General features: G+C 46.3%; 2 protein-coding genes across 4 annotated transcripts in view; one reads left to right on the top strand and one right to left on the bottom strand.

The window, feature by feature from the left end:
• The window catches only part of gulp1b (GULP PTB domain containing engulfment adaptor 1b), a 29,803-nt gene extending 28,998 nt beyond the window's left edge, over positions 1 to 805 (top strand). For 2 of the 3 annotated variants that reach the window (XM_077015553.1, XM_077015552.1), the window contains one exon: positions 155 to 805. In XM_077015553.1, the coding sequence (XP_076871668.1) occupies positions 155 to 176 (22 nt within the window). In that variant the 3' untranslated portion in view covers positions 177 to 805. The remainder of the gene's footprint in view (positions 1 to 154) is intronic. The other variant, XR_013132888.1, reaches the window with a different exon arrangement.
• On the bottom strand, positions 19 to 26,761 carry col5a2b (collagen, type V, alpha 2b). The gene is made up of 55 exons (XM_077015551.1): positions 26,608 to 26,761; positions 26,035 to 26,350; positions 17,859 to 18,071; positions 17,626 to 17,642; positions 17,502 to 17,534; positions 17,376 to 17,408; positions 17,199 to 17,252; positions 16,922 to 17,011; positions 15,768 to 15,845; positions 15,604 to 15,648; positions 15,446 to 15,499; positions 15,263 to 15,316; positions 15,009 to 15,062; positions 14,861 to 14,914; positions 13,040 to 13,093; positions 12,878 to 12,922; positions 12,682 to 12,735; positions 12,499 to 12,543; positions 12,303 to 12,356; positions 12,051 to 12,149; positions 11,930 to 11,974; positions 11,692 to 11,790; positions 11,349 to 11,402; positions 11,088 to 11,195; positions 10,825 to 10,878; positions 10,639 to 10,737; positions 10,433 to 10,486; positions 9,965 to 10,063; positions 9,580 to 9,633; positions 9,406 to 9,459; positions 9,262 to 9,315; positions 8,896 to 8,949; positions 8,740 to 8,784; positions 8,545 to 8,643; positions 8,216 to 8,323; positions 8,005 to 8,058; positions 7,860 to 7,913; positions 7,680 to 7,733; positions 7,515 to 7,568; positions 7,290 to 7,397; positions 6,943 to 6,996; positions 6,194 to 6,247; positions 5,780 to 5,941; positions 5,460 to 5,567; positions 4,896 to 5,003; positions 4,746 to 4,799; positions 4,517 to 4,624; positions 4,336 to 4,389; positions 4,139 to 4,246; positions 3,881 to 3,934; positions 3,563 to 3,670; positions 2,955 to 3,282; positions 2,402 to 2,589; positions 1,953 to 2,195; positions 19 to 1,838 (listed from the first exon to the last, which is right to left on the bottom strand). The coding sequence occupies exons 2-55, from the start codon at positions 26,120 to 26,122 to the stop codon at positions 1,692 to 1,694; spliced, it is 4,500 nt and encodes a 1,499-aa protein (XP_076871666.1). The 5' UTR covers positions 26,123 to 26,350; positions 26,608 to 26,761; the 3' UTR covers positions 19 to 1,691.
• Positions 26,762 to 27,191: the final 430 nt, after the last annotated feature.

Here is a 27,191-nt window from a genome sequence, read left to right on the forward strand (position 1 = left end):
CCATTTCTTTTGGATAAATTTTATTCATACGCTTGTTGAATACATTTCCATTTGTTCCATATCATCATCACGCCCTGTCCTTATCATAGCTGGTGTATCTGAACGCCGCGTTGGCCACGGCCTCTGTTCCAATATGGTGTGTTTTCTCCCTCAGGAGGGGTTCCAAATGGGTCTGACTCTGGAGGGCACCGTGTTTTCTGCGGACCAAGCAGACATATGCTGAGGTCCAAGATCGTTTCTGTGTGGATGTCTCAACTTCTAACAGAACCTTTAACACTTCTATTGACATTTTGCATCGACTAAGCCATGAGACAGGTTGTACAAGTTTGCACAGGTTGTACAAGTTGTTTCTATTTTTATACCACAGTAAGTCATTCTACAGAGAGTTTGCAGAGCATTTTACAGCCGATTGTTGTTTTAATTATCTGAATGTTGCAGTTGAGGAATTGTTGAGTTACACACATATATGTGCATTTATATGTATGCATATGCACACACACACGTGTGTGTTTGGTTTCAGGTGACTCACCATTAGTAGTTGTCAGAAAACTGTCTTGTAAATTACTACGGGTTGCCCAGGAAACTACTAAGGGTTGCCCTGGAAACTACTAGGGAGTGCAACAGTGAGCAGCTACACAAGATTGTGGCATAACTGTTTTTTGTGTTGATGGTTTCTTATTCACAGACATTTGCATTTTCTGTAATACCACTGCGAAGATGTATGCACAGTCACTTATGCAGAACGTCTGTTTGCTTTATAATGTGCTCAATGTTACATTTAGTAAATAAAGGAACGCTCACCGAACTCATCTTCCATCTTTACCAAAGATATTTCCCTTTGAAGCTGTGCGTGGTGTCACTTTTGTTTTGAATGTTTTTAAGCAGTCTGGATCATCCCTGTATGAAAGGTTAACGTGTTAAGCCAAAAAACAAAAACACCAATCTGTCATGAGTGGTGTGTACATATAAAAGATAATGTCACAAATTAATACAATCATACTTTAATGAAACACTTGTGCTCAGAGAAAGTACAAAAAGATCTATTAATGTTCATATGTAAATAAATCATCAGTCAAATGGTCCCTTATGGACAGAAGCACCATCTTTCAGAGGTAGCAAATACGAAGTCTGTTCAACGGCCGATTTTGCAGTTGTGTTTTCGTCTGTATGGAAGGAGCAAGGAGGTCTCAATCAGGTCCAGTGGACAACGTTCTCTCCTTGGCAACTGCATTAAATACCGTTGTAGTCTGTCACTATTAAATTACTCTGTGACCCTTAAACTGGAATTTCATTAAAGTGATAAAAAATCAAACATCTAACAATCAAAATAGAGTGTGTGGTTGTGGCCCTGACATTAAAACATAATAGTCATCTGAACTTTTTTCAACAAGAAATCATACAAATTTATTAATAATACACAACAGTGCATGGGGCACATGATTTATGATCAAGGCATATTTAAATTAATAGGTCCACATGGCCTCTCATATATTCATCTGCCCCAAGCTAGTGGAATTCCTTAATAAAGAATAAGAGTGAGAGTGTTATCATACTACTGAGGCTCATCGTCCCAGACTGGCTTGAGCAATAAATACTGTGCTGGCAGACAGCTGAAGTCCTGCGTTTGGGCTTTTCGGCCGGGTGAGCAGTGTCCACGCGTGGGGCCGCAGGGCCCTTCGACCTCGAGGACCTCACGAGAAGCACACTGGGCCGACGTCGATGCCAAACTCCTGGTGCGCACCACCCACGTCCACCGGGGCCATGTCCACGATGGGCAGTCTCGAAGGCTTCTGGGTACGATACTCGAACACGGTCCTGCCCCACTCGCCGTTGGATTTCTGAGGGAAGCGAAGAGAGGGGGAGAGAACAGAATGAGCGTAAGATCTGTGGGCGGAGCCAGCGCATCTGTGATCAAAAGGTCTCGACGTGGCCGACGGGTTTTAGCCGCTCACCGAGCAACTGTCCTCGCTGACGGTGTACTTGAGGCGGTTGTTGCTGTACGCCTTGATCTCCTGCCCGTCGGCGGACTTGAACACGGCGGCCTTCTTCAGGTTGCTGCTCCTCTCGTCCTTGTAGGCCACGCTGTTCCTGCAGTGGTAGGTGACGCTCTGGGACGCCTCTTTGGAGAGCAGGCGGAGGAAGCGCAGCTGAAGCACCACGGCGTTGGCAGCCGTCTCTCTGCTCCCGTAGGTGAACTGGAGGCAGTCGCGGGGCGCCATCGTGAGACCAAGGAATTATGGGAAAGTACAGAGAGCAGGTTGATTAGTGCACCTCAGGGCAGACACGCGAGTTAAAAATAATGTCAGGAGTCAGGTAAGTCAACTCCAAGTTCAATTTACTGAAATAAAAAGACGTTTTGTTTTTGTCTTGTAGTTCAAAAACTACATTAGGCTGCACCAACCTTGGTTCCTCTGTTCATGGTGGCCCCAAACCACACGGGCTTTGGCATGCTGGAACGTGAGCTCCACCAGGTCTTGCGGGCGAAGGTGGAGGGGTTGGCGGATATGCACGTCTCCCCGGTCTCCATGTTGCAGTGCACCTGGATGGCGTCGTTGGGGCTGCCTTCGTTGGGGTCCACCCAGTACTCTCCTGCAGTGCGGCAAGGGCCAGGAGTCGGTACGAATTCACAATCGAGCTAAACGCGACTCCCGTTTACAGCTCTGAACACCCCTGCGTTCACATGGGAGACCTGTATCCAAAGATTTGTAATGAACTGATTTTTTGTGCTTCTGGAGGAAAACTGGATAACTTAGTTAGAATCAGAAAACTAAAGTAAACAAGAGCCTGTTGTCTCCGCAAAAATGCTTCACCAAAGCACACTGCCTGATTCTCCATAAATGCCCATCGCAATGCTCCCGAATCCTCTGAGAATCTGACTACCAATCAGCACCCTGCAAGTCACTAATCATCTCATCTCAGCCCCTGAGCCCGCATGCTTCTCCCTTGGTCCTCACCGCTCCTCTTCAGCGGGTAGCACTGCTTCAGGTCCAGGCAGGTGCGTGCAGGCTGCTGCCGGCTTCCGTCGGGGCTGCGCATGCCGTCCAGCTGGCCGCCCAGGGCCTTCAGTGAGGCGTGGATGCCGCCGTCCGCGTGGGCCACGCCCGCACTTTTCCCAGGCCTCGCTTCGTCCTTGTTAAACTCCGGTGGAGGGGGCGGGGCCTCGGGTTCGCCGTCAGGCTCACCGTCGTAGTCGACCGTTGCGCCAAACAGGTCGTCTACGGCAGCTGTAGGGGGGCCAGGAGGACCGGGAGGGCCTGGGGGTCCGGGTTCGCCTGGAGGGCCCTTAGCAGAGCAGAGAAACAACACTTAGGAGTGAACGACGCTTCCTCAAACTTACACTGCTAGCAAAACATGGCTACATCACCATCAAAACATCACTTCATCGCTAACAAATTATCACTTAATCGCTAACAAAGCATCGCTACATCGCTAACAAAACTCCCACCCATTCATTCACCATTCATTCAAATGACCTCACCTCCTGGATTTTCTATACTGAGGAAGTCTAAAAAGTCTGTCTAAAGTTGAGGGCGCTGTGTGGCATATTACGTTGGTTCCTCACCTCTGGTCCGATGTCTCCGGCAGCACCCCGGGTTCCAGGTGAGCCCACTGGTCCAGGGGGACCCTGGACACCTTCCTTACCAAGAGGCCCAACAGGCCCCGGGAGTCCCTAACGACAACACAGAGCAGTCATCAGCACTGAAGGGCAGTGTCTCTCACGCAGCAGTGCTCTACTCAATATTGTGGGGTTTTGGGACACTGGTTTTACTCTATGGTTTATATTACACATTCTTAATATCTGACGTGTAGTTTATGTGGGCCTCCTGATGTAATGTGTTTAGTAATGTGAGAATAATGTCAGTCATAGTAAGGAACTCACTCTTTGGCCACTTGGCCCTGTGATTCCTCTAGCACCTGCATCTCCTGTAGCTCCCTGTGAACAGAGGATGAGGTTAGCATCATCTCTACCATCATCATCATCTCTACCATCATCATCATCACTTCTGGTCTTCATAATTATCTGACAGGCAGAATCGTCACTACTGATCTGAAACTACTTCATCATCATCATCATCACAACTGATCTTAAGTTAAAGAGTTACAGAGGTGGTCTGCAGAATCATCATCTCGCACTCACTGCTGATCCTGGGAGACCTTGCAGTCCGGTGAACCCACGATGACCTTTCTGACCTCTTTCACCGGTATCTCCGTTGTCTCCTTTGTCTCCAAGAGGTCCTTGTGGTCCCTGAGGTCAATCAGACAGCAATCTATCAAACACTCTCCCATAACCTCTTATAACAAATCCAGTGTATGAAGTTGGGACAGATAAGCAACCTTTTTTCCTCTAGTTCCTGGCTGGCCTGCTGAGCCAGTTGGACCCCTTGATCCCTGTAATCAAGACATCCATTAGCCCAAAGTATAATATATACACATACATATATGTAGTAAAATATATACAGTGAAATATTTCCAGCTGTGTGATAAATAAAAACATTGCACAGGTGGAGTAACTCACCTGTTCACCTCGGAGTCCTGGACCTCCAGGTGCTCCTACCGGTCCAGGAGACCCGGCTCCACCCTGAGCTCCTGCCACACCCTCCACACCAGGACTTCCTCTGTCCCCCTGACAACACACACTTGACAGTTTATCCTCATCCTCACACTTGCGTTGGGCATATCTGCCAGAACAGAACCAGAAAACGAGTCGTTATAGTTGATCTGCTCTGATTTGGGTTTTCACTTACTCTGACTCCGATGGTTCCATCAGCTCCAGCACTCCCCGAATCTCCCGAAAGACCCTTGCAAAAAAAAAAAAAGTCAAAAGAAGATGTAAATATGAAGATGTCATTTAAAGGACCTCTGTGAGCAGACCGTACTGTACTGATGGTTCAGACCTCTGGGCCAGCGTCTCCTCGGGCTCCTGTCAGCCCAGGCAGTCCAATGGGACCGATCGCTCCTTTAGTTCCCTGAGGTCCTGTAGATCCCGGCTTGCCCGGTGCACCCTGGGAGAGGAGGTGAAGGTGTGGGCTCAGGTGTATGTTGGACACAGTGAAGAAGGCACTGGACATCGAAATGAAGACATTTGAAAACAAAACAACACGTACTCTTACACATATCTGAAATGAAAACCATCTAGGACAGATGTTCGTGTGTTCATCTGTGGCAAGTGTTATATTGTATATTTATACAAATGTGCGCAGTTTACTGAAATGACTCTATTTGCATATCTCAGCTTCTTTTGTGAGTTGGAGTCAGAGCGGAGGATCAGCCATGGTGCAGCTCAAGGGCTCCACAGCGCCCCCTGGAGCTGGGAGGGTGAGGGGCCTTGCTCAAGGGCCCAACAGTGGCTGCATGCTACATGGATCTGGATACATGTATCTGAATACAGGATCTGCCACAACACAACCATCCAACCGGAATAATCCACAGTTCCAGTCTGTGGTGACAGCAGTACTTACAGCGGGGCCAGGGAGACCCATCATTCCACGCTCTCCTCTCATTCCTGCCAGACCCACCAATCCTCTTTGTCCTGTTGTTCCTGGAAGCCCGGGAGGTCCATCAGGCCCCTGAGCAATTTAAAAATGGGAATTAAAAAGAGTAGTATGCAGTTCCGATCCCTGAGGACCACAGGTTTAATAGGTATTGGGTTTAAGACACACCTTATTCAACTCAGTTAACGTAGCATGTACTGAATTTTGTTTTTCGCATCTTTTTTCTCTGCAGTAAAGATGCTTTTCACATTCTGAACTTTAACCAGTCTGAGGGATCTTTAACTTACAGGAAGTCCATCTTCTCCAGAGTCCCCTTTATCTCCAGGGCTTCCAGCAGGTCCCCGGTTCCCCTGCTCCCCTTGACGTCCAGCGCCTCCAGGATCTCCTCGTAGGCCAGGTGGACCCTCCTTACCTGGGGTACCTTGAGGCCCAGCTTCCCCAACTGGACCCTGGCCAAAATGTGTTGCCCAAGAAACATTCAGCCATGTCCTGCTTCGTTTCACTAAAGTGATTCAGCCTTTAAAACTCCAGGAAAATGATTTAATCATCGTTGAGCCACTAATGTAAATTTTTCAGTAGCTGCACTGAAATTAAAATGACTTCATGCCTTTACAAGAGTGAAGGAATGAACGACCCACTGGCAGCACCTATAATGGCATTAACGAGAAACACAAAAGGTTTTTAATCTGACAGTAACTCACAGCTGGGCCTGCTGTTCCTACGCCTCCCGGAGACCCTGGGAACCCGCTGGGGCCCTGACGACACACGGAGAAACAGCACAGTGAGGGAAGAGTGACCCAGGGAGGGTGGGAGGGGTGGGAGGGTTGTATGGGGTTATATAGGGTTGTATGGGGTTATATAGGGTTGGTTATATGGGGTTGTATGGGGTTATATAGGGTTGTATGGGTTTATATGGGTTTATATGGGGTTGTATGGAGTTATATGGGGTTATATAGGGTTGTATGGGGTTATATAGTGTTGTATGGGTTTATATAGGGTTATATGGGGTTATATAGGGTTATATGGGGTTGTATGGGGTTATATAGGGTTATATGGGGTTATATAGGGTTATACGGGGTTGTATGGGTTAAACGGGGTTGTGTGGGGTTGTATGGGGTTATACGGGGTTGTATGGGGTTATAATGGGTTGTATGGGGTTATATAGGGTTGTATGGGGTTAAACGGGGTTGTGTGGGGTTGTATGGGGTTGTATGGGGTTATATGGGGTTGTATGGGGTTATACGGGGTTGTATGGTGTTATACAGGTTGTATGGGGTTATACTGGGTTGTATGGGGTTATATAGGGTTATATAGGGTTGTATGGGGTTATATAGGGTTGTATGGGTTGTATGTGGTTATATGGGGTTGTATGGGGTTGTATGGGGTTATATGGGGTTATACTGGGTTGTATGGGGTTGTATGGGGTTGTATGGACTGGTTTGAGACTTACAGCTGCCCCCTGAGTGCCTCTGCCTCCCTTCAGCCCCGATACACCAGTCGCGCCCTGCAGAGCAACATTTTCACTTGCAGAGCATTGACTGTCAAATTGAATCACCACTATGAAGGTTATATGAATAGTGTGTGATATATATAATGCACTATCCATATAACCTTCATATAGAGGTAGAGGAAGTCTTCATCATTCTTTGTCACTTTGCTTGATGAAGAACCTCTGTCTGAAACAGCCTGGCTCTCCCAGCTGGGATTTAAACCAGGAGCCCTCACTTTGGTGATGTGATGCCTTTCTTCAAGGCACCGTTAAAAAAAACATGAAGCCTGAACTGTCTGCTCACACACCTGAGAACCTGGTTTTCCAGCCATTCCCTGAGGTCCTGGGGAACCTGTGTCCCCTTTAGCGCCGGGCTCTCCTGTCTCCCCCTTCACACCAGGCTGACCATCAGGACCCTGCCGAAGGGGGGCACCAAAACCACAGCTGAAATCAACTCACCTTATTACATTGTTTTACTACTTACGTTTATGGATGGATGGTTGGATGGATGGATGAAAAATAGATATACTCACGGGAGGCCCAGCAAAACCAGCTGGACCAGTAGGACCAGGCTCACCAGAAGAACCCTGAAAAGGACAACATATACACACACACACACACACACTCACTCATATCACCAGTGTTCCACTAGTAATTTGGCAGGTTGGACATTCATGTGTAAAACACAGTATACTCACTGCCATAGCTCTGGAGCCTGGGGGTCCAGCGGGCCCTCGGGGGCCTGTCTCTCCCTGAAACAAACACACACAACGCAGCCAATCATTAACCACTGCCTCCTTCTGTAAGTCCAACAGTGGCCCATGCCAACCTAATAATGTCATAAATAAATATCAATAAATTAAAATAAGAATTTTTGCCTTTTCTCCAGCTGATCCAGCTGACCCTGGAGGTCCAGTGGGTCCAGGGAGACCCTGAAACAAGACAGAGGTGCGTTAGCCCTGTTCTTTCCCACAGGGTGTGGAGTCACATGAGGGTTGTCCTGTGGTTCATGCTAACACTCACTCGAGCACCATCATTGCCAGCAGTTCCCTCCGCACCTTTCACCCCCACTGAACCCTGAAACAAGCAGGAACAGGGGATGATCATCTTTTCACAAACTTACAGTTTATCAGCTGAACCTCCTGCAAAATGTGGTGGGACTTCAAAGGCATCTTCTCACACACGCACACACACACACACACACACACACGCACACACACACGCACACACTTACATGTTCTCCTTTAGGTCCTGCTGGGCCAGGGATCCCTCTCTCCCCAGGCATCCCTTGCAGGCCAGGAGGTCCCGGTTCTCCGATCACCCCCGCGGGTCCTGAGCTACCCTGCAGGACACGGGCAGCACGTGTTCACCATCATTCCTGTCTGGTGTCTCCACATGCAAAATATCGCCATTAAAAACGTAGCGCATTCAGGCTGTCTGGACATGACATTACGACTTTTGAGTCTGTTGCATTGCAATACGTAGCTAGCACAACAATGTGAGGTAGAGGCGGACAGGCGGTGGCTTTTAAATACGTGAGGGTGGACAGTAGCGCTGACGGACCTTTGGTCCATCTGGACCGTGACTCCCCTGACCGCCTTTAGGCCCAGGGAGACCGTTGGGACCAGGATCTCCTCTTTCTCCAGGGGTCCCACGCTCACCCTACAGGGCACATCAAAGGGTGTGAGAAGTACATTATGCCACATGGGAGATGATGCTCAATTTGACCAATGTAAAATTAACTTAGATCCAGCTTACTCTAGGGCCAATCTGGCCTACAGAGCCTGCTTCTCCGTGTACACCCTGAACAGAGAACAATACCACAGATCAATACACAGCTCAATACACAGTATACAGTACACAGCAAATCCATATAGTACTCAGTAGACAGGTCAAAAAACAAGATACACTCACCTCATCGCCTGGTTTGCCCGACTCTCCAGGTGGGCCTGGGGGTCCAGGTAAACCCTGAAATGCAAGATATTACAGCAGTCATAATTTCAAAATAATCCTAATCTCTGATGGTCACCTGAGGCTACTGGACTTATAATGCTTCAGGAAAGCATTATATCACTAATGCTAAACAATACTAACCAATCCCTAATCAACGTCCTCATAGTCCACATGGCTTATTGGCTGTGAAGACCCTTTTAAGTAAATTTGCATTCAATATGCACAAACCTGCTCACAGTTACATAAGCCAAGGACTACTCAAAGAGGATGGAGACACAAACTCATAAAACTTCTCCTCTGTGACGATTGTGGGTTTATTTCACACACCTGAAAGCCTGTCAGCCCAGGAGGGCCCTGCTCTCCTCTCTTTCCTGCTACACCCTGAAATCAAAGCAAACAGGTGAAAGGTCACAGGTCCCAGGTCACAGACAGCACTCCAGGTCCTTTGGTGATGCATCACAGAACACTCACGGGTGGTCCCGCGGCCCCTGACGCACCCTCCTCTCCGTCTTTCCCATTGGGCCCCTGCAAAAGTGACAAACGGTTCCATCTCATGCCTTAAAGACCACACCTCCACCCATGCTCCACCCATACTCCACCCATGCTCCACCTTCCCAGAGCCGTGTGATCTGTGACTGCACTCACTCTCTGCCCAGGAACCCCCGCAGATCCGGCCTCTCCCAACTTCCCTGGGTCTCCCTGCATGTCAAAAACACAAAGCAAATAGATGGTGAAAACTCACATTCTCACACAAATAGACTGGAATATGGTACCATACTAGAGGGATTCAGAACCCAGTCCACAGTGGGGGCCCCAGCCAGCCCACATATTTACTGCATTCTAGATCTCAGACTGTTGAGATGAGAAGCTGGAATAAATCAAAAACCACAGACTGTATGGACCGTGCATGGTGTTGTTTACCAGGACTGGACTTGGACTAAGAACCTCTGCCACTGTGAAGTATGGACTGCAATGGTCCTCACTACAGTATCAAGTATCAAATGAAGTTGTGAAGATGTTGATGGATTACGCTGAAGCCTTTAGGTCCAGGGAGACCCATAGATCCTGCCAGGCCTCGGACTCCGGTGGAGCCAGCAGAACCAGGACTGCCATCGTCTCCTGGTGCTCCCTACACAAAACAGTCCATGACGGAGACAGAAGGGGCCATGATACACACTTTCATGATTTACAGGTATGTCTAATCAAATCTACTTCCAAAGTCATGTGGGACTTCACAGGCATAATTCAAACTCAAGTCTTCATGCATATGAATTAGATCAAATTAGGATTTAATATAATTGCAAAGTTAAAACGTTTCAATTGTTCAGGTTTCAATGCGTTTGTTTCTTGAAAATTACTCAGACTGTGCCATTACACATAAAGGTCATCCTTTCATTAAAGATGCTTTCTCTGGTTAGCCACTTCATTCATATGTCAGTTTTGACATAGTAATGAGTTTAGTTCAGATATTCTTATTCAATATGATGAAATTAGTTACCTGGGGTCCAATTTTCCCTTCTGGTCCTTGGAGTCCAAGAATACCAGTCAGACCCTTAAAAAACAGCAAAGACTGTAACCATGATGTATAATGATGCAACACCTAAAAGCACAGTGTCACTGATGCAAGGCCCCAGTCTTACACAGCGCCCCCTTGTGAGCCTGTGAAACGTGCAAAGTTTTAGCGCTTGTCAAGTGTTGTCTTACCCTTGCCCCCGGGAGGCCTGGTTCACCGAGGCGACCGGGATCACCGCTCGCTCCTTTAGCCCCTCCAGTGCCGGGTCCGCCACGTTCTCCTTGAGCGCCCTGGGGAGATCAGGAGCAAACCCAAACCAGGGTGACAGGAAGAGAAGTGCAGACCCACCCGCTAAAAACAACGGAAACCTCGCCTACCTTCGGTCCAGGTAGCCCGTCAGCACCGGGGAAGCCACGATTTCCTGGGGCTCCCTAAAAACATTGACTCGTGTTCTAAAAAGCAACTTGACAAAATCCAACACAAGCCCACTGCAGTCCGACATAACGTAACGATTCATAACGTTACATAACGATTCATAATGGACATAACGTAACGATGTAACGACATAACGATTCACAGCGCGTAGCGGCAGTGACACAGCGATGGTTGTTTATGGAAGGTGGTGGAGTTTGGCCCTCACTCTCTCTCCGGCTGCTCCGGGGGGGCCTATAGCGCCGGGATCTCCTCGGGGTCCACGCTTCCCTTCTTCTCCTGCTGGACCAAGCTCTCCGTGAGCTCCTGGAGGTCCCTAGGACAAACAAGAGTCTAAGCAAAACACCAGCAAACCCTGCCATGGTGAAGCCAGATTGACCTGATCAGGTATCACATTTATTCACTAGCATGGACACTGTGCAAATGAAAGAACAGGTTCTGAGGTTTAGCAAGCGTTTTAAAAACTCACGGGTTCTCCTTTTAATCCTGGCTCTCCTTTAAACCCCGGGGAACCCAGCTCACCCTACAAGTGCACAAACATAAATTGCTGCAGGACCTTTTGACATACCTGTCACACAATTTATCCCGTACATCACTGGAATAAAGATATTTTACAAACAAATTAACATCTTTCAGCACTGCCACATTATCACATAAAAGTTATAATATTCATGTTTATTAAACTAATGCAGCAGGTGCTTCGGTGGTATGGCTGAGATATATATATATATATATATATATATATATATATATATATATATATATATATATATATATATATATATATATCGCTGTGAAGAGTCTCTCATTACCACTTGACCTTTGATCCCAGCTGATCCTGTGGTTCCCTGTGGTCCAGGAGGACCGGGCTGTCCGATCAGTCCCACCGCACCCTGCACCCCAGGGGTGCCCTACAGGAAGCAGTAAATACATCCCACTACATACTACATACTCAGTGGAACCGACAATCAAAGCATTAGTGCACCACAGGTGGACGTTCAGGCTTTAATCGAAGTGAATAACTGAACGACTTTGATGGACAATACTCACCGATGACCCTCGGGCTCCGGGGGCCCCGTCCGTGCCTGGTGGCCCCTGGGAATGACAACACGCACATATGTCACGCTCAGCACCACGTCGAGACACATACAGCGGAGTGAGTAAGGCCAACCTGGTTGCCCTGAGCTCCAGATAGGCCCTGACGTCCTGGCTCTCCCCTGGGGCCCTGGAGTCCTCCTGGGCCTCGAGGGCCCGTGGCCCCTGGCTGGCCCTGTGTGACACCAACCAACATCACATCTAATCATACACATAGCACCGGTTGCTCTTTCAGTGCAAGTTGACCACATCAAATTGGGATTATCAGAATTTCAGAACTGCTATTTTGAGTTAGTTGAGTGAAAGGACCAATCACAGTCAGGCTAACCTTCATGCCTGGTCCACCAGGAAACCCTGGAGCTCCAGTGATACCCATAGGGCCCTGTGAGGAACACAGCCAAACATTGCAGACTCACAGATGATCACAGTGTCTTTTGGTTTTAGGTGACTTCATGGCTATTGGTGGCAAGATTAAGTGTGTACTTAAAGATTTCGGCACAGAGAGGAAGCATCACATAACATACCATTGGTCCAGGTTTTCCAACATTCCCGGAAATTCCTCGTTTTCCCTAGAGGGACGTTTTTTTTATGTTAGGCACCCTTCAATCACAAATTCAACAAGTACAACAGGCCAGATTAACATGCAGTGATATAATTTCGTAATCGTCTGTGGATAAGCAACACAGTGAAGAATAGTGCTGTCTTACCACTGCACCAGTGGGACCGATCCTGCCACGCTCACCAGGAATTCCAGGGGGACCCTATAAAAGAGAAAATTATTAAGCATAAAATAATTTTTTTTCCCATATGGATTTTATCATAACAAAAAACTGCCGAAATGTTCCTTATCCCGTACGAATGTAGTGTGTGAAGTGAATATGGAATGGATTTGTGGTTACATACTGGTGGACCAAGAAGTCCCATTGTACCAGGAACACCAGGGTCACCCTAAAACAGTCAAATAAAATATCCAAGATAACAAACAAGTGATGTACAATAATAATATTACGTGCTCCACATTAAAGCAGATAAAATGGGCAGAATATATATATGTATATATCTGACCTTTGAACCGACAGCACCTGCCTCCCCTTTTGGTCCTTGGGCACCTGGGTGGCCCTGAAACAACCACAACATCCATCAGTGTGTGAACATCTACACCATCAGTGTGTGAAAACCTACACCATCAGTGTGAACATCTACACCATCAGTGTGAACACCTACACCATCAGTGTGAACATCTACACCATCAGTGTGTGAAAACCTACACCATCAGTGTGAACATCTACACCATCAGTGTGTGAAAACCTACACCATCAGTGTGTGAACATCTACACCATCAGTGTGTGAACATCTACACCATCAGTGTGAACATCTACACCATCAGTGTGTGAACACCTACACCATCAGTGTGTGAAAACCTACACCATCAGTGTGAACATCTACACCATCAGTGTGTGAACACCTACACCATCAGTGTGAACATCTACACCATCAGTGTGTGAAAACCTACACCATCAGTGTGAACATCTACACCATCAGTGTGTGAAAACCTACACCATCAGTGTGAACATCTACACCATCAGTGTGAACATCTACACCATCAGTGTGTGAACACCTACACCATCAGTGTGAACATCTACACCATCAGTGTGTGAACATCTACACCATCAGTGTGTGAACACCTACACCATCAGTGTGTGAACATCTACACCATCAGTGTGTGAAAACCTACACCATCAGTGTGAACATCTACACCATCAGTGTGTGAACACCTACACCATCAGTGTGAACATCTACACCATCAGTGTGTGAACATCTACACCATCAGTGTGTGAACACCTACACCATCAGTGTGTGAACATCTACACCATCAGTGTGTGAACATCTACACCATCAGTGTGTGAAAACCTACACCATCAGTGTGAACATCTACACCATCAGTGTGTGAACACCTACACCGTCAGTGTGAACATCTACACCATCAGTGTGTGAACATCTACACCATCAGTGTGTGAACACCTACACCATCAGTGTGTGAACACCTACACCATCAGTGTGAACATCTACACCATCAGTGTGTGAACATCTACACCATCAGTGTGTGAACATCTACACTATCAGGGTGTGAACATCTACACCAGGTATCACCAAATGGCGGACCGCGGTCCGGATCCGGACCCGAACGCCGTCCTGTCCGGACCCAATCACATTCCTGATTAACTGGATACGGACCCAAATGCCAAAAAAATTTTAACGGGAGACTATATTTTAAAACGGAGAATTTATTTTCAGACGAGTGTTACGGTCACCACCCATTTGAGTGTTACGTTCAACCCCCCCCGCTCAACAACTTTCGTTCGCCACCCCCCCCCCCCCCCCCCCCCCGCTCAACAACTTTCGTTCGCCACCGCGAACCCGGACCTAAGGTCTGAGCTATCTGCCAAAAATGGACCGCGGAAAGATTTAATTGATTACCCCTGATCTACACCATCAGTGTGAACACCTGCACCATCAGTGTGAACATCTACACCATCAGTGTGTGAACACCTGCACCATCAGTGTGTGAACACCTGCACCATCAGTGTGACCATCTACACTATCAGTGTGTGAACACCTGCACCATCAGTGTGACCATCTACACCCTCAGTGTGTGAACACCTGCACCATCAGTGTGTGAACACCTACACCATCAGTGTGTGAACACCTACACCACCAGTGTGTGAACCTCTGCACCATCTGCATGATGGATATAAGGTTGTCTCCATCTAAAGAGCAGGGACAGAGCTGCTTCTCTGAGACTTCGCTGGCTGTGTCTTAGATTCAGACCAAACCCACAAGACAAGCTGCAACCACATGTGTTTGACAGCTTTGCCTCCATCTCACCCGGTGACCCTTTATCCCTGGTTGTCCCGGTAACCCTGGAAAACCTCTGGCACCCTGAAACCAAGCATGGTAACGTTAGCTAATCTGAGCACTCATGCACGTCAACGCTGATCTGTGGAAACCTTGTGGAATAACAGGAGACACTCACCGTTGAGCCTGGGTAGCCCACTTCTCCTTGCTTCCCTGTAGATCCGGCTTCACCCTGGCAGGGAAAAACATGCATATGTCAGCATCATGGTGAGCATTGGCACCCTTGTTTCTCTTCCATAGGTTATTACGATTAATAACATAATTCAACTTCACAAAACAACCACTGGTCGAGCTGAATGTTTAAAGTCTCTGCTTTTATTGAGATTCATTGCAGTGACAGAGACACAGGTTGGGGGGATCTGGACTACCTACATCTGGTCCAGGCTTTCCCGGAGCACCGTCTGGGCCCCTAGGGCCATGAGGTCCCTGGAAAGACAGCAAAATCAGTTCAGATTTTCTTTACTTCCTCCTTCTGAACCTTCTAAGCAAACTTGCACACTGTTTGAGGTTGGACACATGGACTAAACATCGTCTTTTAGCAACATTTCCTCTTACCATGGGTCCAGGATCGCCCACATCTCCCGGGTTACCCTGTGCTCCTGTAGGACCCTAGGGGACACAGAAAACTTTGTTTGCATTGCTGACTGCTTCCTTGCGGCTTAAACTCCCTGAGAGGTCTGGGGATCCATGGTGCCATTGGACAGGGGACTTACTGGGGGCCCTGCTGGTCCTGGGTGTCCTCTGGGACCTGCTTCACCCTGATTCAGAGTGAATAACCAATCAACAAGCAAAAAAGAAGAGTCTTTCTTCAGTAACTTCACAGGTCTGTTTCACTGTTAATTATAATAAAGGGTCTAATAATCTGTGTGAGTCTTACTGGTGATCCGGAGACTAATCCAGGCATCCCCAACTTCCCGTCATGAAATCCTGAGGCCATGTGAGAGGCAAAGTCACTCTGTGGAGCAGCACGCAGGAGTTAGCACCTATAAACTGGAGTTAGCATCTATAAACTGGAGTTAGCATTAATAAACTGGGGTTAGCACCTATAAACTGGAGTTAGCACCTATAGACTGTTGTTAGCATCTATAAACTGGAGTTAGCATCAATAAACTGGGGTTAGCACCTATAAACTGGAGTTAGCACCTATAGACTGTTGTTAGCATCTATAAACTGGAGTTAGCATCAATAAACTGGGGTTAGCACCTATAAACTGGAGTTAGCATCTATAAACTGGAGTTAGAACCTATAGACTGTTGTTGGCATCTATAAACTGGAGTTAGCATCAATAAACTGGGGTTAGCATCTATAAACTGGAGTTAGCATCAATAAACTGGGGTTAGCACCTATAAACAGGAGTTAGCTCCTATAAACTGGTGTTAGCATCTGTAAACTGGAGTTAGCACCTATAAACTGGAGTTTGCACCTATAGACTGGAGTTAGCACATATAAACTGGAGTTAGCATCTATAAACTGGAATTAGCACCTATAAACTGGAGTTAGTGCCTATAGATTGGTGTTAGCACCTATAGACTGGTGTTAGCACCTATAAACTGGAGTTAGCACATATAAACTGCACCGCAAAACTTTTTTGCCCCTGTTCCACTCGCAATGCACACTAACGTAATCACATGTATCCTAAACCATGTTTTCAACATCAGGTGTCAGGCTGGAGTTATGCATCAATCTGATACTCAGTTTCACCACTGTGCTTCAGATGGGGACAGTGCCGCTCTGACATTCCAAACCATCACAAACCATGACACGTGCTACCCACAACCATCTGCCGCGTGGTTCAGGCACCTTTAATATGGTGTGGGATGATCTGGGGATGTTTCACAGGTTTGTTGTGTAACAAACCCCCCCCCCCCCCCCCCAAAAAAAAAGAAAGCCATGAATTTGCAATTTTAGAGGCAATGAGGATGATAAGCTTTATTCTGCCTGCAGCCCTTTTGTAATACCACCTTGTGCAATCATTCAGATTTGTTTGTAATTCATCTTGAATAATACATTATACAGAGGCATAGCACTCACCCCAGGTAATGAAGGTCCAGGAGAACCCGATTCACCAGGCATTCCTGGTACACCTGGTTCCCCATCAAAGCCAGATGGACCTACCTCGCCCTTACCAACACAACAGATGTCATCACCAACATTTCATTATACAGATACACAACATCATTTACCCAAGATAAACAAGAGAATTGGATGCATATATCTTATACATTCATATAATTCAGTGAAACAGGTGTGTGTGTGTGTGTGTGTGTGTGTGTGTGTGTGTGTGTGTGTGTAGGGGGGGAGGGCACACTTTTCGTCCTTTGATCCCTGGATATCCTGAGCGTCCATCTGTCCCTGGGGGACCCTATTTAGTGCAACAGGCAAAGACAAGCTTTCAGGCACAATACAACACCCATAAGCTCAGCATTCAGCTGTATTATTGCTAATTATTAAAGGGGAAAGATGAACAGGCCTGAAATCTCCTCACCATTGGTCCTGGCTTCCCAGGGGTCCCCACAATCTGAAATGAAACATGGACAAGGTTAAGGACTAGGGGAAGCTAAATCTTATTAATGTTCTTCTAATATAAATGTAATTTCTCCCAAATACTCACATAAGGTATATCACCAGGTTCTCCTTTTTGCCCCTTAAAGAGTGATTTTCAGTGGTTATTAAGGTAATTAACTGAACAACACAAACCGTCTACAGAGTCAAGTGAACTACAGGGTGTCACCTACCTTGAGTCCTGTTATCTCTGAAAGTTACAATAAAAAAGCAGAGTTTACAAAATGTATCACACAGTTTAAAAAAACAAGTCACTTACACAGAACGGCATACTGTAGCAAGCGTAACCATTGTAAGTAAATATGGGTTATGTGCAGAGTATGATTTGTTCAGATTAGGTTTTTGTGTAGTTACTGATCTACTGATGCATTGGTGCCCTCTTCAGGGCATTTTGAGTATTGCTCACCAATGCGTCCGCGAGCGCTGGCGAAATTCTCGCACACGGGACAGCATTCTCCCTCTGGGATGGAGAACTGCTCGCAGCCTATCAGATCCTCACAGCGGATCTCCTCGCAGATGACCCGGCCTTTATCACACACACACATCCTGCACGGCATTGGTTTCCAGATGTCGTTATCCGCATACGTCACGCCATCATCCGTACAGCTTTTCGTGTTTTCTGCGGGGAAGAGGTGCGCGCGGAGGCTCGTTAGATTCGGGTGGACGGAATAAGTCGTGGGTTCGATTCCCAGACAGGCCATGACTGAGGTGCCCTTGAGCAAGGCACCTAACCCCAACTGCTCCCCGGGCGCCGGGCTAGGGCTGCCCACCGCTCTGGGTACGTTTGATCCACAGCCCCCTAGTAATCACTAGTGTGTGTGTGTGTGTGTTCTGACTGCACAGATGGGTTAAAAGCGGAGGACAAATTTCGATTGGGGTGTAAAAATCACAATTGACAAAATATGGCACATTTTATTTCATTTCATTTCACATTTAAATGTCTACAAAGTGCACGCAGAGTGTTGTGTATGATGAAGGCCTTCACTGTGTATTGGGTACATTACTGATAACGTTTATAAATTCTGAGAAAACGTCAAAAACTGGTTGGTAAACCTAATAATATTAATAATATTAGTAATAATAATAATAATAATAATAATAAATAATATAACTCATGTTGTAGTGATATTTCTGAGCTGATATTGGTCACGTCTTTTGGATTAAGGCATATTTTTCATTTAAAAAATGTCATCTGACACCGTGAGGAAGCTGGGAGCACTCACAAACCCTGGACCCTTTTACAGATACTCTAGTACTCATTGGGGATTAACATAAGAGAGAGTGTATTCATGGAGTAGCTGAAAAATCCTATTAACAGTGGAACTGTTCAACTTTGTTCTAAGTGCGCTTGCACAAAAAGAAATTACTACAGACTCTGGTGAAGATGCCACCAGACTCTGGTGAAGATGCCACCCAGCCTTTCTGAGTGTTTCACACTCTTCCATAAAAGTTGAGGACCAGACAGGACAGTAGACCAGAGTGAATACTATGAAAATGTGAAAGGCATGCTGTAAAATAACACAAATATACACAAAACAAAACTTGCAATACTATCTACAGAGAATATATTTTTAATTGCAACAACAAAGAAGTCTGGATCTCAAAGGCTTAATGTCTACCTGTGTCATTCTGCCTAAATAGTGATGAAAATAACACAGAGTTTAAGAGCTTCAGAGCACCTGACTGTGCTACACACAGGAGCGTAATCCAGATCGTTTGTTCTTTATACGTCGGCCTTCATTAAAACAGAACTGTAATCACGTGACACACCCTGTAATTAAGGCATGTAGCCTGTGAGTCTGTGGGGTGCACCATCCAAGGCCTGGTTTCCCCCACAGAGGACCACATCAAGACTCCATCCAATACACCAGGTATCACCAAATGGCGGACCGCGGTCCGGATCCGGACCCGAACGCCGTCCTGTCCGGACCCAATCACATTCCTGATTAACTGGATACGGACCCAAATGCCAAAAAAAATTTTAACGGGAGACTATATTTTAAAACGGAGAATTTATTTTTAGACGAGTGTTACGGTCACCACCCATTTGAGTGTTAAGCCCCCCGCACACAGCGAGCAACTAGCTGAGCAAACGGTTACGCGTGCCCGTTTGCTCAGCTAGTTGCTCGCCGTGTGCGGACGCTTGAGACAGAATTCTGTGCCTCTTGAGCCTGTGAGACATTTATCTAACGTGTTTGATATTTTCTGGCACGCGTGCCCGAAATCTCACCGTGTGCGCTCGGCTGAGCAATTTGGCTCAGCAACTTTTCGTCACCAGCCAATTGGAAGCTCGCTTGGCGTCACATGACACTTCGGCGTTTACGCCGTTAACGGCCATCACTAATCAAAAGTAAAGAAAGAAGTTGAACAGATAATAAATGAGATATAAGATGAGACAACAACCATGAGATATAAGATAGTTAACATGGCTTATTACATCGAATTTGGCGATAGAATAATAAAATAATAATTTAATCAATTCGGTGTAGGGTTGCCACCTGTCCCGGTTTTTCTTCTTTTTAATATTAGGTCTCGGCAAAAAAAATCATTTAATGTCCTGGTTTTCACTAGGTTAGTTCAAACGACTATTTAGACTGTTTCTGCACACTTTAAATCTGTCTTTTTTTTCTCGCTGTGTCCATTTGACACCCCCGGTAACATTTTACGCCACCCCCCCCCTCCGTCAACAATTTACACTCGCCACCCACCACCCCCCACTGTGTCAGTATGACAGTGTCCTTGTTTTTTGTCAGACAGGCAACCCTAATTCGGTGTCGTCAGTATATGGTGTCTCAACCAAATAAAAATGCTGCTATGTTTCATAAAGACATGTTTCACGACACCGAATTGATTAAATGATTATTTTCTTGTTCTATCGCCAAATTCGATGTAATAAGCCATGTTATCTTAAATTTCATGGTTGTTATTATTTGTTCAACTTCTTTCTTTACTTTTGATTAAGCCTGGTTCACACTACACGATTTTAGGCTGGTTTTTCAGTCGCGACTGATCGCCGACAAAAACTGTGGTCGGAGGCGAATCGGCGATCACTCGTCGCTCGCTCAGTCGTGTAGTGTGAACTGCTGAAAGACGCTGAAAGACGCTCGCCGAGTCGTCGCCGACTGGTCGCAGACGACTGGCAGATATCTAGCATGTTTAATATCTAGCAGTCGGCCACTGCGAGTCGGCAGCAGCGTCTAGCTACAGCCAATGGGAACGCGGAGAGAGAACCGCGGCACCGCTGAAGATATCTCTGAAGAATGTAAAAAACTTTCAAGAATGCTTTCAAAACAGTAACCCAGCAAACACACAAAATCCTCACCTTTCTTACAACTTTACTACAACACTGTGTTTAAGTTATTGTGACAGCACTGGAGAAATAGTGCGATTGATTATAACTATGTTCACTGCAACGGAGAGATGAAATAATTCTGGCAACTTGGGACTATGGAGTGTTTAAACGGTAAAAATAAATAAATAACAATAACGAAAATGTGGAGTACATGTACATTGTTTTTTTCTTCTACGTGGTGTTGCTGGTTCTGGGAGAGTTTCGTGTTCTCGTGTTTTTGGACGGCAGCCAGATGAGTCGGCGATTCCCCAGTCGTGTAATTCGTGAGCCCGCGTCGCCGATCAGTCATGTAGTGTGAACGCCACAACAACTGAAAGACTCGCGATTACAGCACGACCAGTCGTGTAGTGCGAACGGCACAAAAACCTGACGACTGAAAAGTCGTGTAGTGTGAACCAGGCTTTAGTGATGGCCGTTAACGGCGTAAACGCCGAAGTGTCATGTGACGCCAAGCGAGCTTCCAATTGGCTGGTGACGAAAAGTTGCTGAGCCAAATTGCTCAGCCGAGCACACACGGTGAGATTTCGGGCACGCGTGCCTGAAAATATCAAACACGTTAGATAAATGTCTCACAGGCTCAAGAGGCAGAGAATTCTGTCTCAAGCGTCCGCACACGGCGAGCAACTAGCTGAGCAAACGGGCACGCGTGACCGTTTGCTCAGCTAGTTGCTCGCTGTGTGCGGGGGGCTTTACGTTCAACCCCCCCCGCTCAACAACTTTCGTTCGCCACCCCCCCCCCCCCCCCCCCCCCCCGCTCAACAACTTTCGTTCGCCACCGCGAACCCGGACCTAAGGTCTGAGCTATCTGCCAAAAATGGACCGCGGAAAGATTTAATTGATTACCCCTGCAATACACCATCCTCCCTATAGAAAACCACATCAAGGCCTCAGCGCAGTCATGAGGCGGCCAGCAGGGGGCAGTGTGGAGCGCAGGGCTTGCTAGTTGCTTCTGTCCCTTTATTACTCTGCTGAGTTCTAAGTGATTACCATGGGGATTATCGTAGGTCTGTAATCACGGACTAGGAGTGATGTCCTCTTTCAGTAGTTGATTGGTGGAAATATAGTCAAGGCTGTCTTGATGTCAGTGTGTGTGTGTGTGTGTGTGTGTGTGTGTGTGTGTGTGTGTGTGTGTGTGTGTGTGTGTGTGTGTGTGTGTGTGTGTGTGTATAATGGGTGGTGTTAGGACATTGGATTCTTGAGGCGTTAGATTACTGGCAGCATTCTCACCATGCAAAATGCAAAAATAATGAATAATTTCTGTAACTATTCCTAAAGCTTCATATAATGTCTAATGGAAAAGGCACCAGAAGAGTGTGGTCCCTTCACTGGACCCCTTCCTGGATAAGGACCGCATCCCCTCCAGCACCAAGGCTCTGTCCCAATCACTCTACCACCCTCCTAGTGCACTACCTCAAAGATGCTGTGTTCAAATCACCACCCAGTTCTCCTTATATTGCATCAAACAGAGAGGTTTTCTCAATCAACATACCATCACCTTCTCCCTGTGTAGGACTGCAAAGAATAGGCCTAGCTGTACCAATCAGAAGAGCTCACCCTGTTTCTTTGAAGTACAGAAGTAGAATAAGCAGAATAAAAAATTAAAATAATAACATACTGATAACCATAATGCTTCTCTAACTGACAGAGTGAGAGGAAACTGCTCAATAGCAGGTTGTCTTGTTTAGGGTTCCTTAATTACTGTTTGGAAGTAAAACAAAACTAGGGAGACTGTTAAGTGAGAATAAAGATCAGTCTGTCTTAAGAAGGCCCAGATAGAGCAGACGTCTGCTGACAGGCGGCAGCCATCAGACGCGCGGTGTGAGTGCGGGAACATTGCTGTGTGAATGTGCATCTCTGGCCTGCTGTTTGTCAGTTATAGTTCACCACACGTATCCCTGTGGCAGGAACGTATAATTCAGGATTTCACAAAAACACAAACTGAGGATGATGACAGCCTCACTTTTCCCATTTCTCTATTTAAAACGTGAGAACTGTGATTCAAACTCTGGCTCACTATCCAGTACAAATACCTTTATAGCTGATGCTCCAGCAAGCTTAGATGATTCCAGCTCAGGGGATACCAGCCCAGGTGATACCAGCTCAGGTGATACCTGCACAGGTGATTCCAGCTAAGGTGATACCAGCTCAGGTAATACCTGCACAGGTGATTCCAGCTCAGGTGATACCAGCTCATGTGATACCTACCCAGGTGATACTAGTCCAGGTGATACTAGCTCAGGTGATACCACCTCAGGTGATATCTACCCAGGTGATACTAGCTCAGGTGATAACAGCTCAGGTGATACCAGCCTAGCTGACACCAGCTCAGGTGATACCAGCCCAGTTGATGGTTCAGGTAATAGCTCAGGTGATATCAGCCTAGGTGATACCTGCCTAGGTCATAACAGCTCAGGTGATACCAGCCTAGGTCATAACAACTTCAAGTGATACCAGCCCAGTTGATAACAGCTCAGGTGAGAACAACCCAGGTGATAACAGCACAGGTGATAACAGCACATATGATAGTTCAGATGATAGTTCAGGTGATAACTTCATGTGATGACAGCTCAGGTGATAACAAAGGTGACAGAACAAAGGGTAGAAGGGTAGAGTGTACACACTGCTCACCTCAACGGAGACTCAAAGTCTCCCTATCATCAAACACCTGTGTGCCATAATGAACCTTTGAAGCTGGATATAAATAACTGCTTGAGCAGTTTCTCCTTAACATCTCAAAGTACTTCAATAGCAAAGGAATGAAATCACTTAAGGTGCTGCTGACCCTAACCCTGAGCATAATGGCAATGACATTAAAGTTTAATCTAATCTAATCTAACACATGATAAATGTGGCAGAGCATTTCTAACCCAGCATTACAACCCAGTTTAATCCAGCTGATAGTGGGTGATGAGCTGGTTCACAATTCCTAGGTGGCTATCATACAACATGCATCGTCACACACATATGACTAACAGACTAGCTGTACTCATACCATGTGTGTGTGTTTCATTATTAATCGACTAGTGAGAGCATTACTGACAGAAAAGAAACGTGTGTATTGGCTGTTATTTTCAATGTTGCAAAGAACCATGTAAAAGACAAGAAAGGATCAATGAACTGAACTCAAATGGAAAAGATTCTGTACTGAACTTGGGATTCTATCATGGAGATTACTTTTTGGCCTCTTTGTTGACAAACAAACTAGCTTTTGGTAGGTTTTTTGTGGTGTTTGGGACATTTCCAGGTCAATTTAATGACTGAGTGTGCAGCAAAGCCACGAGGAGAAACTCATGGAGGCCAGACTGTGCTGTGGGAGCCTCCTCAGATGGAGCAGAGACCATCGCTTATGGTCCCCACCCACCCACCCAGTCAGCAAGAAATGTCCACGATTGCTCATGGTAAGATCATGGCAGGAAAGAGCTGTCACGCTCCAGCACTGAGCTGACCTTCGACCCACAGTCCTGCAGCTGTAGTCCGTTCATAATCATTTGAAACATCCAACATTCTGCCCATGTAATGAAAGGGCATGATGCCTTAATGTGGTAATTATGAGTACACTGCACACAGTAAGGCAAGATACTGTCCACCATCAATGCCTGCCCGATACCTGCCTGATGACTGTCTGATACCTGTCCAATACCTGAGGCATAAGACCGATAAGACCAACTGTGACTCCAAGACGAAACCCCTGCAGTAATCCCCCAGGCACCTGCTGTAGTTGGCCAGGAACGTATCTGAACGGGCATCTTTACAGACCGAAGAAAACGAAAATTGCAAGTACCAATTTAGTGGGAGAGCACAGACGTTATTTCAGGGAAACCACACAGCCCTCTATTATACGTTCAGCTTCACATCTGCCTGCAGGCCACTTTTATTTTTGGTAAGAAGAAAAGACACACCCTCTGTCTGGAGCTTTTAACATAAATATCCTCACTATTCTTGAATTTCCATGATATACTGTATATGCTATGTACAGAACTTAAACTTTTATATGTAGAGCTAATCACTTGTCCTTCCATGATGTATAAAACAGATCAGATATGAGACCACTGAAAAAGGGTCCAAACCTGATTGTTTCCTGTCCCATATAAAACATTTCCTGTCCCTTATAAAACAGTTTAGGCTGGCAGTCATGGTGGGCGTGACGTCTGCCCATCAGGTGTAATTACTGAGAGAGGTCACACACAATGCTCTGCGTTCATCAGAATTGCCTCCATGGAGAGTCAGAGGGAACAGGGCAGCAGTGAACCTGTGCCAGCACAAAACACAGACCTGTAACAACCAATCAGATCTACGGGACACTGACCTAAAGGGAACCATCTCTGTTTGGGAGGTGGGGCGGCGTTGACCAAAATTGTTGGGCCACTATAGTCACTGCGAAAACCTCACATCATTAAACACAGGGCCCTGAGAGACTTCTCATTCCTCACATGCTCACTCTCGAATAGCACTGGCTAGAACACCTCAACACGGACCAAAACCACGGCCTTCTGAGCCATTTCTGGGAGACTCAACAATTTCAAAAGTGATTTTGCAAATAAACACTTTGGTCAGCAGAATCCATGGCCAGCAGAAGTGTGTGTAGCTGGACTTTTAAAAGTTTTAAATGGAATAAAAAAGTACATAAATAAATAAAAACAGAAAGGAAAACTCATAATCCTGTAAGGCCACAGTGAGACCCGCTGTCACTTCCTGTGTGTAAGCATGACAGACACACACTCAATGGGACTCAATGGGACACTGAACAGCATGAGTATATATGAGGAGGCTTCAGCAAAAATATTAGTCTGAAAACCACAGACTTCTTTAAGAACTTCTCCAAACAAAGCGACTGAAACACAAACGTGTCCTAGAACCAAGGGCCATTTGCGGCAATGAAGGCACCTGTGACTCAGTCACGCTCGTAGGAACACGAAAGGAAGAAATGTAAATGTGTAAAGAAATGAGGACTCAAACAATACGTAGAGTTAACGTGACACATTATGGTTTCCGCCCAAAAAGACATGAAAGAGACATTTGTGGCCATCACATTTGAGCACCATTCGGTAAATATGAGGTAAACCTTTAAAACTTTTAAACAAAAGTCAGTGAAACGCGGATTAAGGCCTACGACGTAGTTCTGGTATGAACTAACATATTTTTATTTTATGTTATCAGTAAAGACAGCACGCTGCTTTTTAATCTCTGGGTCAAACATATGACTTTATTTATTCCAGCGTATTGGACTTACCTTTAACATCCTGGCCCGTGACCAGCAGCGCGTGCGCCAGGGCGAGCGCGAGCCACACGGACATCCCGAGGTGATGAACTGATGTCATTATCGCTGTGGGACACGCGTGATTCACGCGAGGGTCCCGTAGAGGAGAGATATCCGCGTTACGGGCTTTACCGACGGATGCCCTCTTTCTCAGGAGCGCAGCAGCAGAGTCGCTCCAGTGTGCAGCCACCAGGCTGTGGGCGCGTGTAAGAATCCCCGCCCTCCCTCTTGATGTTCACAGCCTCTCATCAAGTCCAAACTAAAATAGCACCAGCTTGGCATCTGCGCGCTTAAAACAGGAGGCATAAAACGTATATGAACATTCTTTAAAAACATTCATAATGAACATCATTGTATGTTTATAATATATTACACTAATTTATTGATTGAATATTAAGATATTTCACATCATGGTGAAATGATGTTGTTATTATTGTTGTTATTTTGTCCAATATCCCTAATCCTAAAATGTTTCATATTTTCTTCAAATTCTGTTTCTAACTTCCACATTTGGAACTTCTTATACTGTTTATGAACCCGACTCACACTTCTTCTCCCAGGGTGAACTGGCCTCGTCGATGTGTGGCTCAACACCTCGAGATGCTGAAAACAGCTGTTCATGCGGAGCGAGAAAAGACATAGACGTGTCCCCCTGCCTCCAACGATCATGCAGCTAACTCACTACACACCACATGTGAGGGAGATGAACACTCCCGCTGGGAGGTGTCCCGCCTCCCTGGCAGTGTGAGTTTCGTTCGGTATTTTTCTTTATTCTGTATATTCCTGCTTCTCTAGCTGTGTGGGTTCGGGTCCCACACGAGAGGACTGTTTGATGGCGTACCATGTTGGCGCCTACAGCCGTACAGACAGACGCGTGCGGACAGTGTCCACGAGCGAGGCCTTGAAGCAAGAAGAGACACTTTTATGTTCGCAAATATTTCATTTCACCTTGTGTGGGTGAAACAGCTTCAGCAACCTGGGGCCGCGGTTTTTGAATGTCCCTCCCCAGTAAAACAGCACTTAAAAACACCACAACCATTCATAACAGAACGTAGGCCTCAGATACGATTTATAATTATATTATAATATCTGGACATTCATCAGAAATTATTTGCGTTCATTTTTGGTTT

The sequence above is a fragment of the Brachyhypopomus gauderio genome, chromosome 8 (genome assembly GCF_052324685.1).
Source record: "Brachyhypopomus gauderio isolate BG-103 chromosome 8, BGAUD_0.2, whole genome shotgun sequence".
NCBI lineage: Eukaryota > Metazoa > Chordata > Actinopteri > Gymnotiformes > Hypopomidae > Brachyhypopomus > Brachyhypopomus gauderio.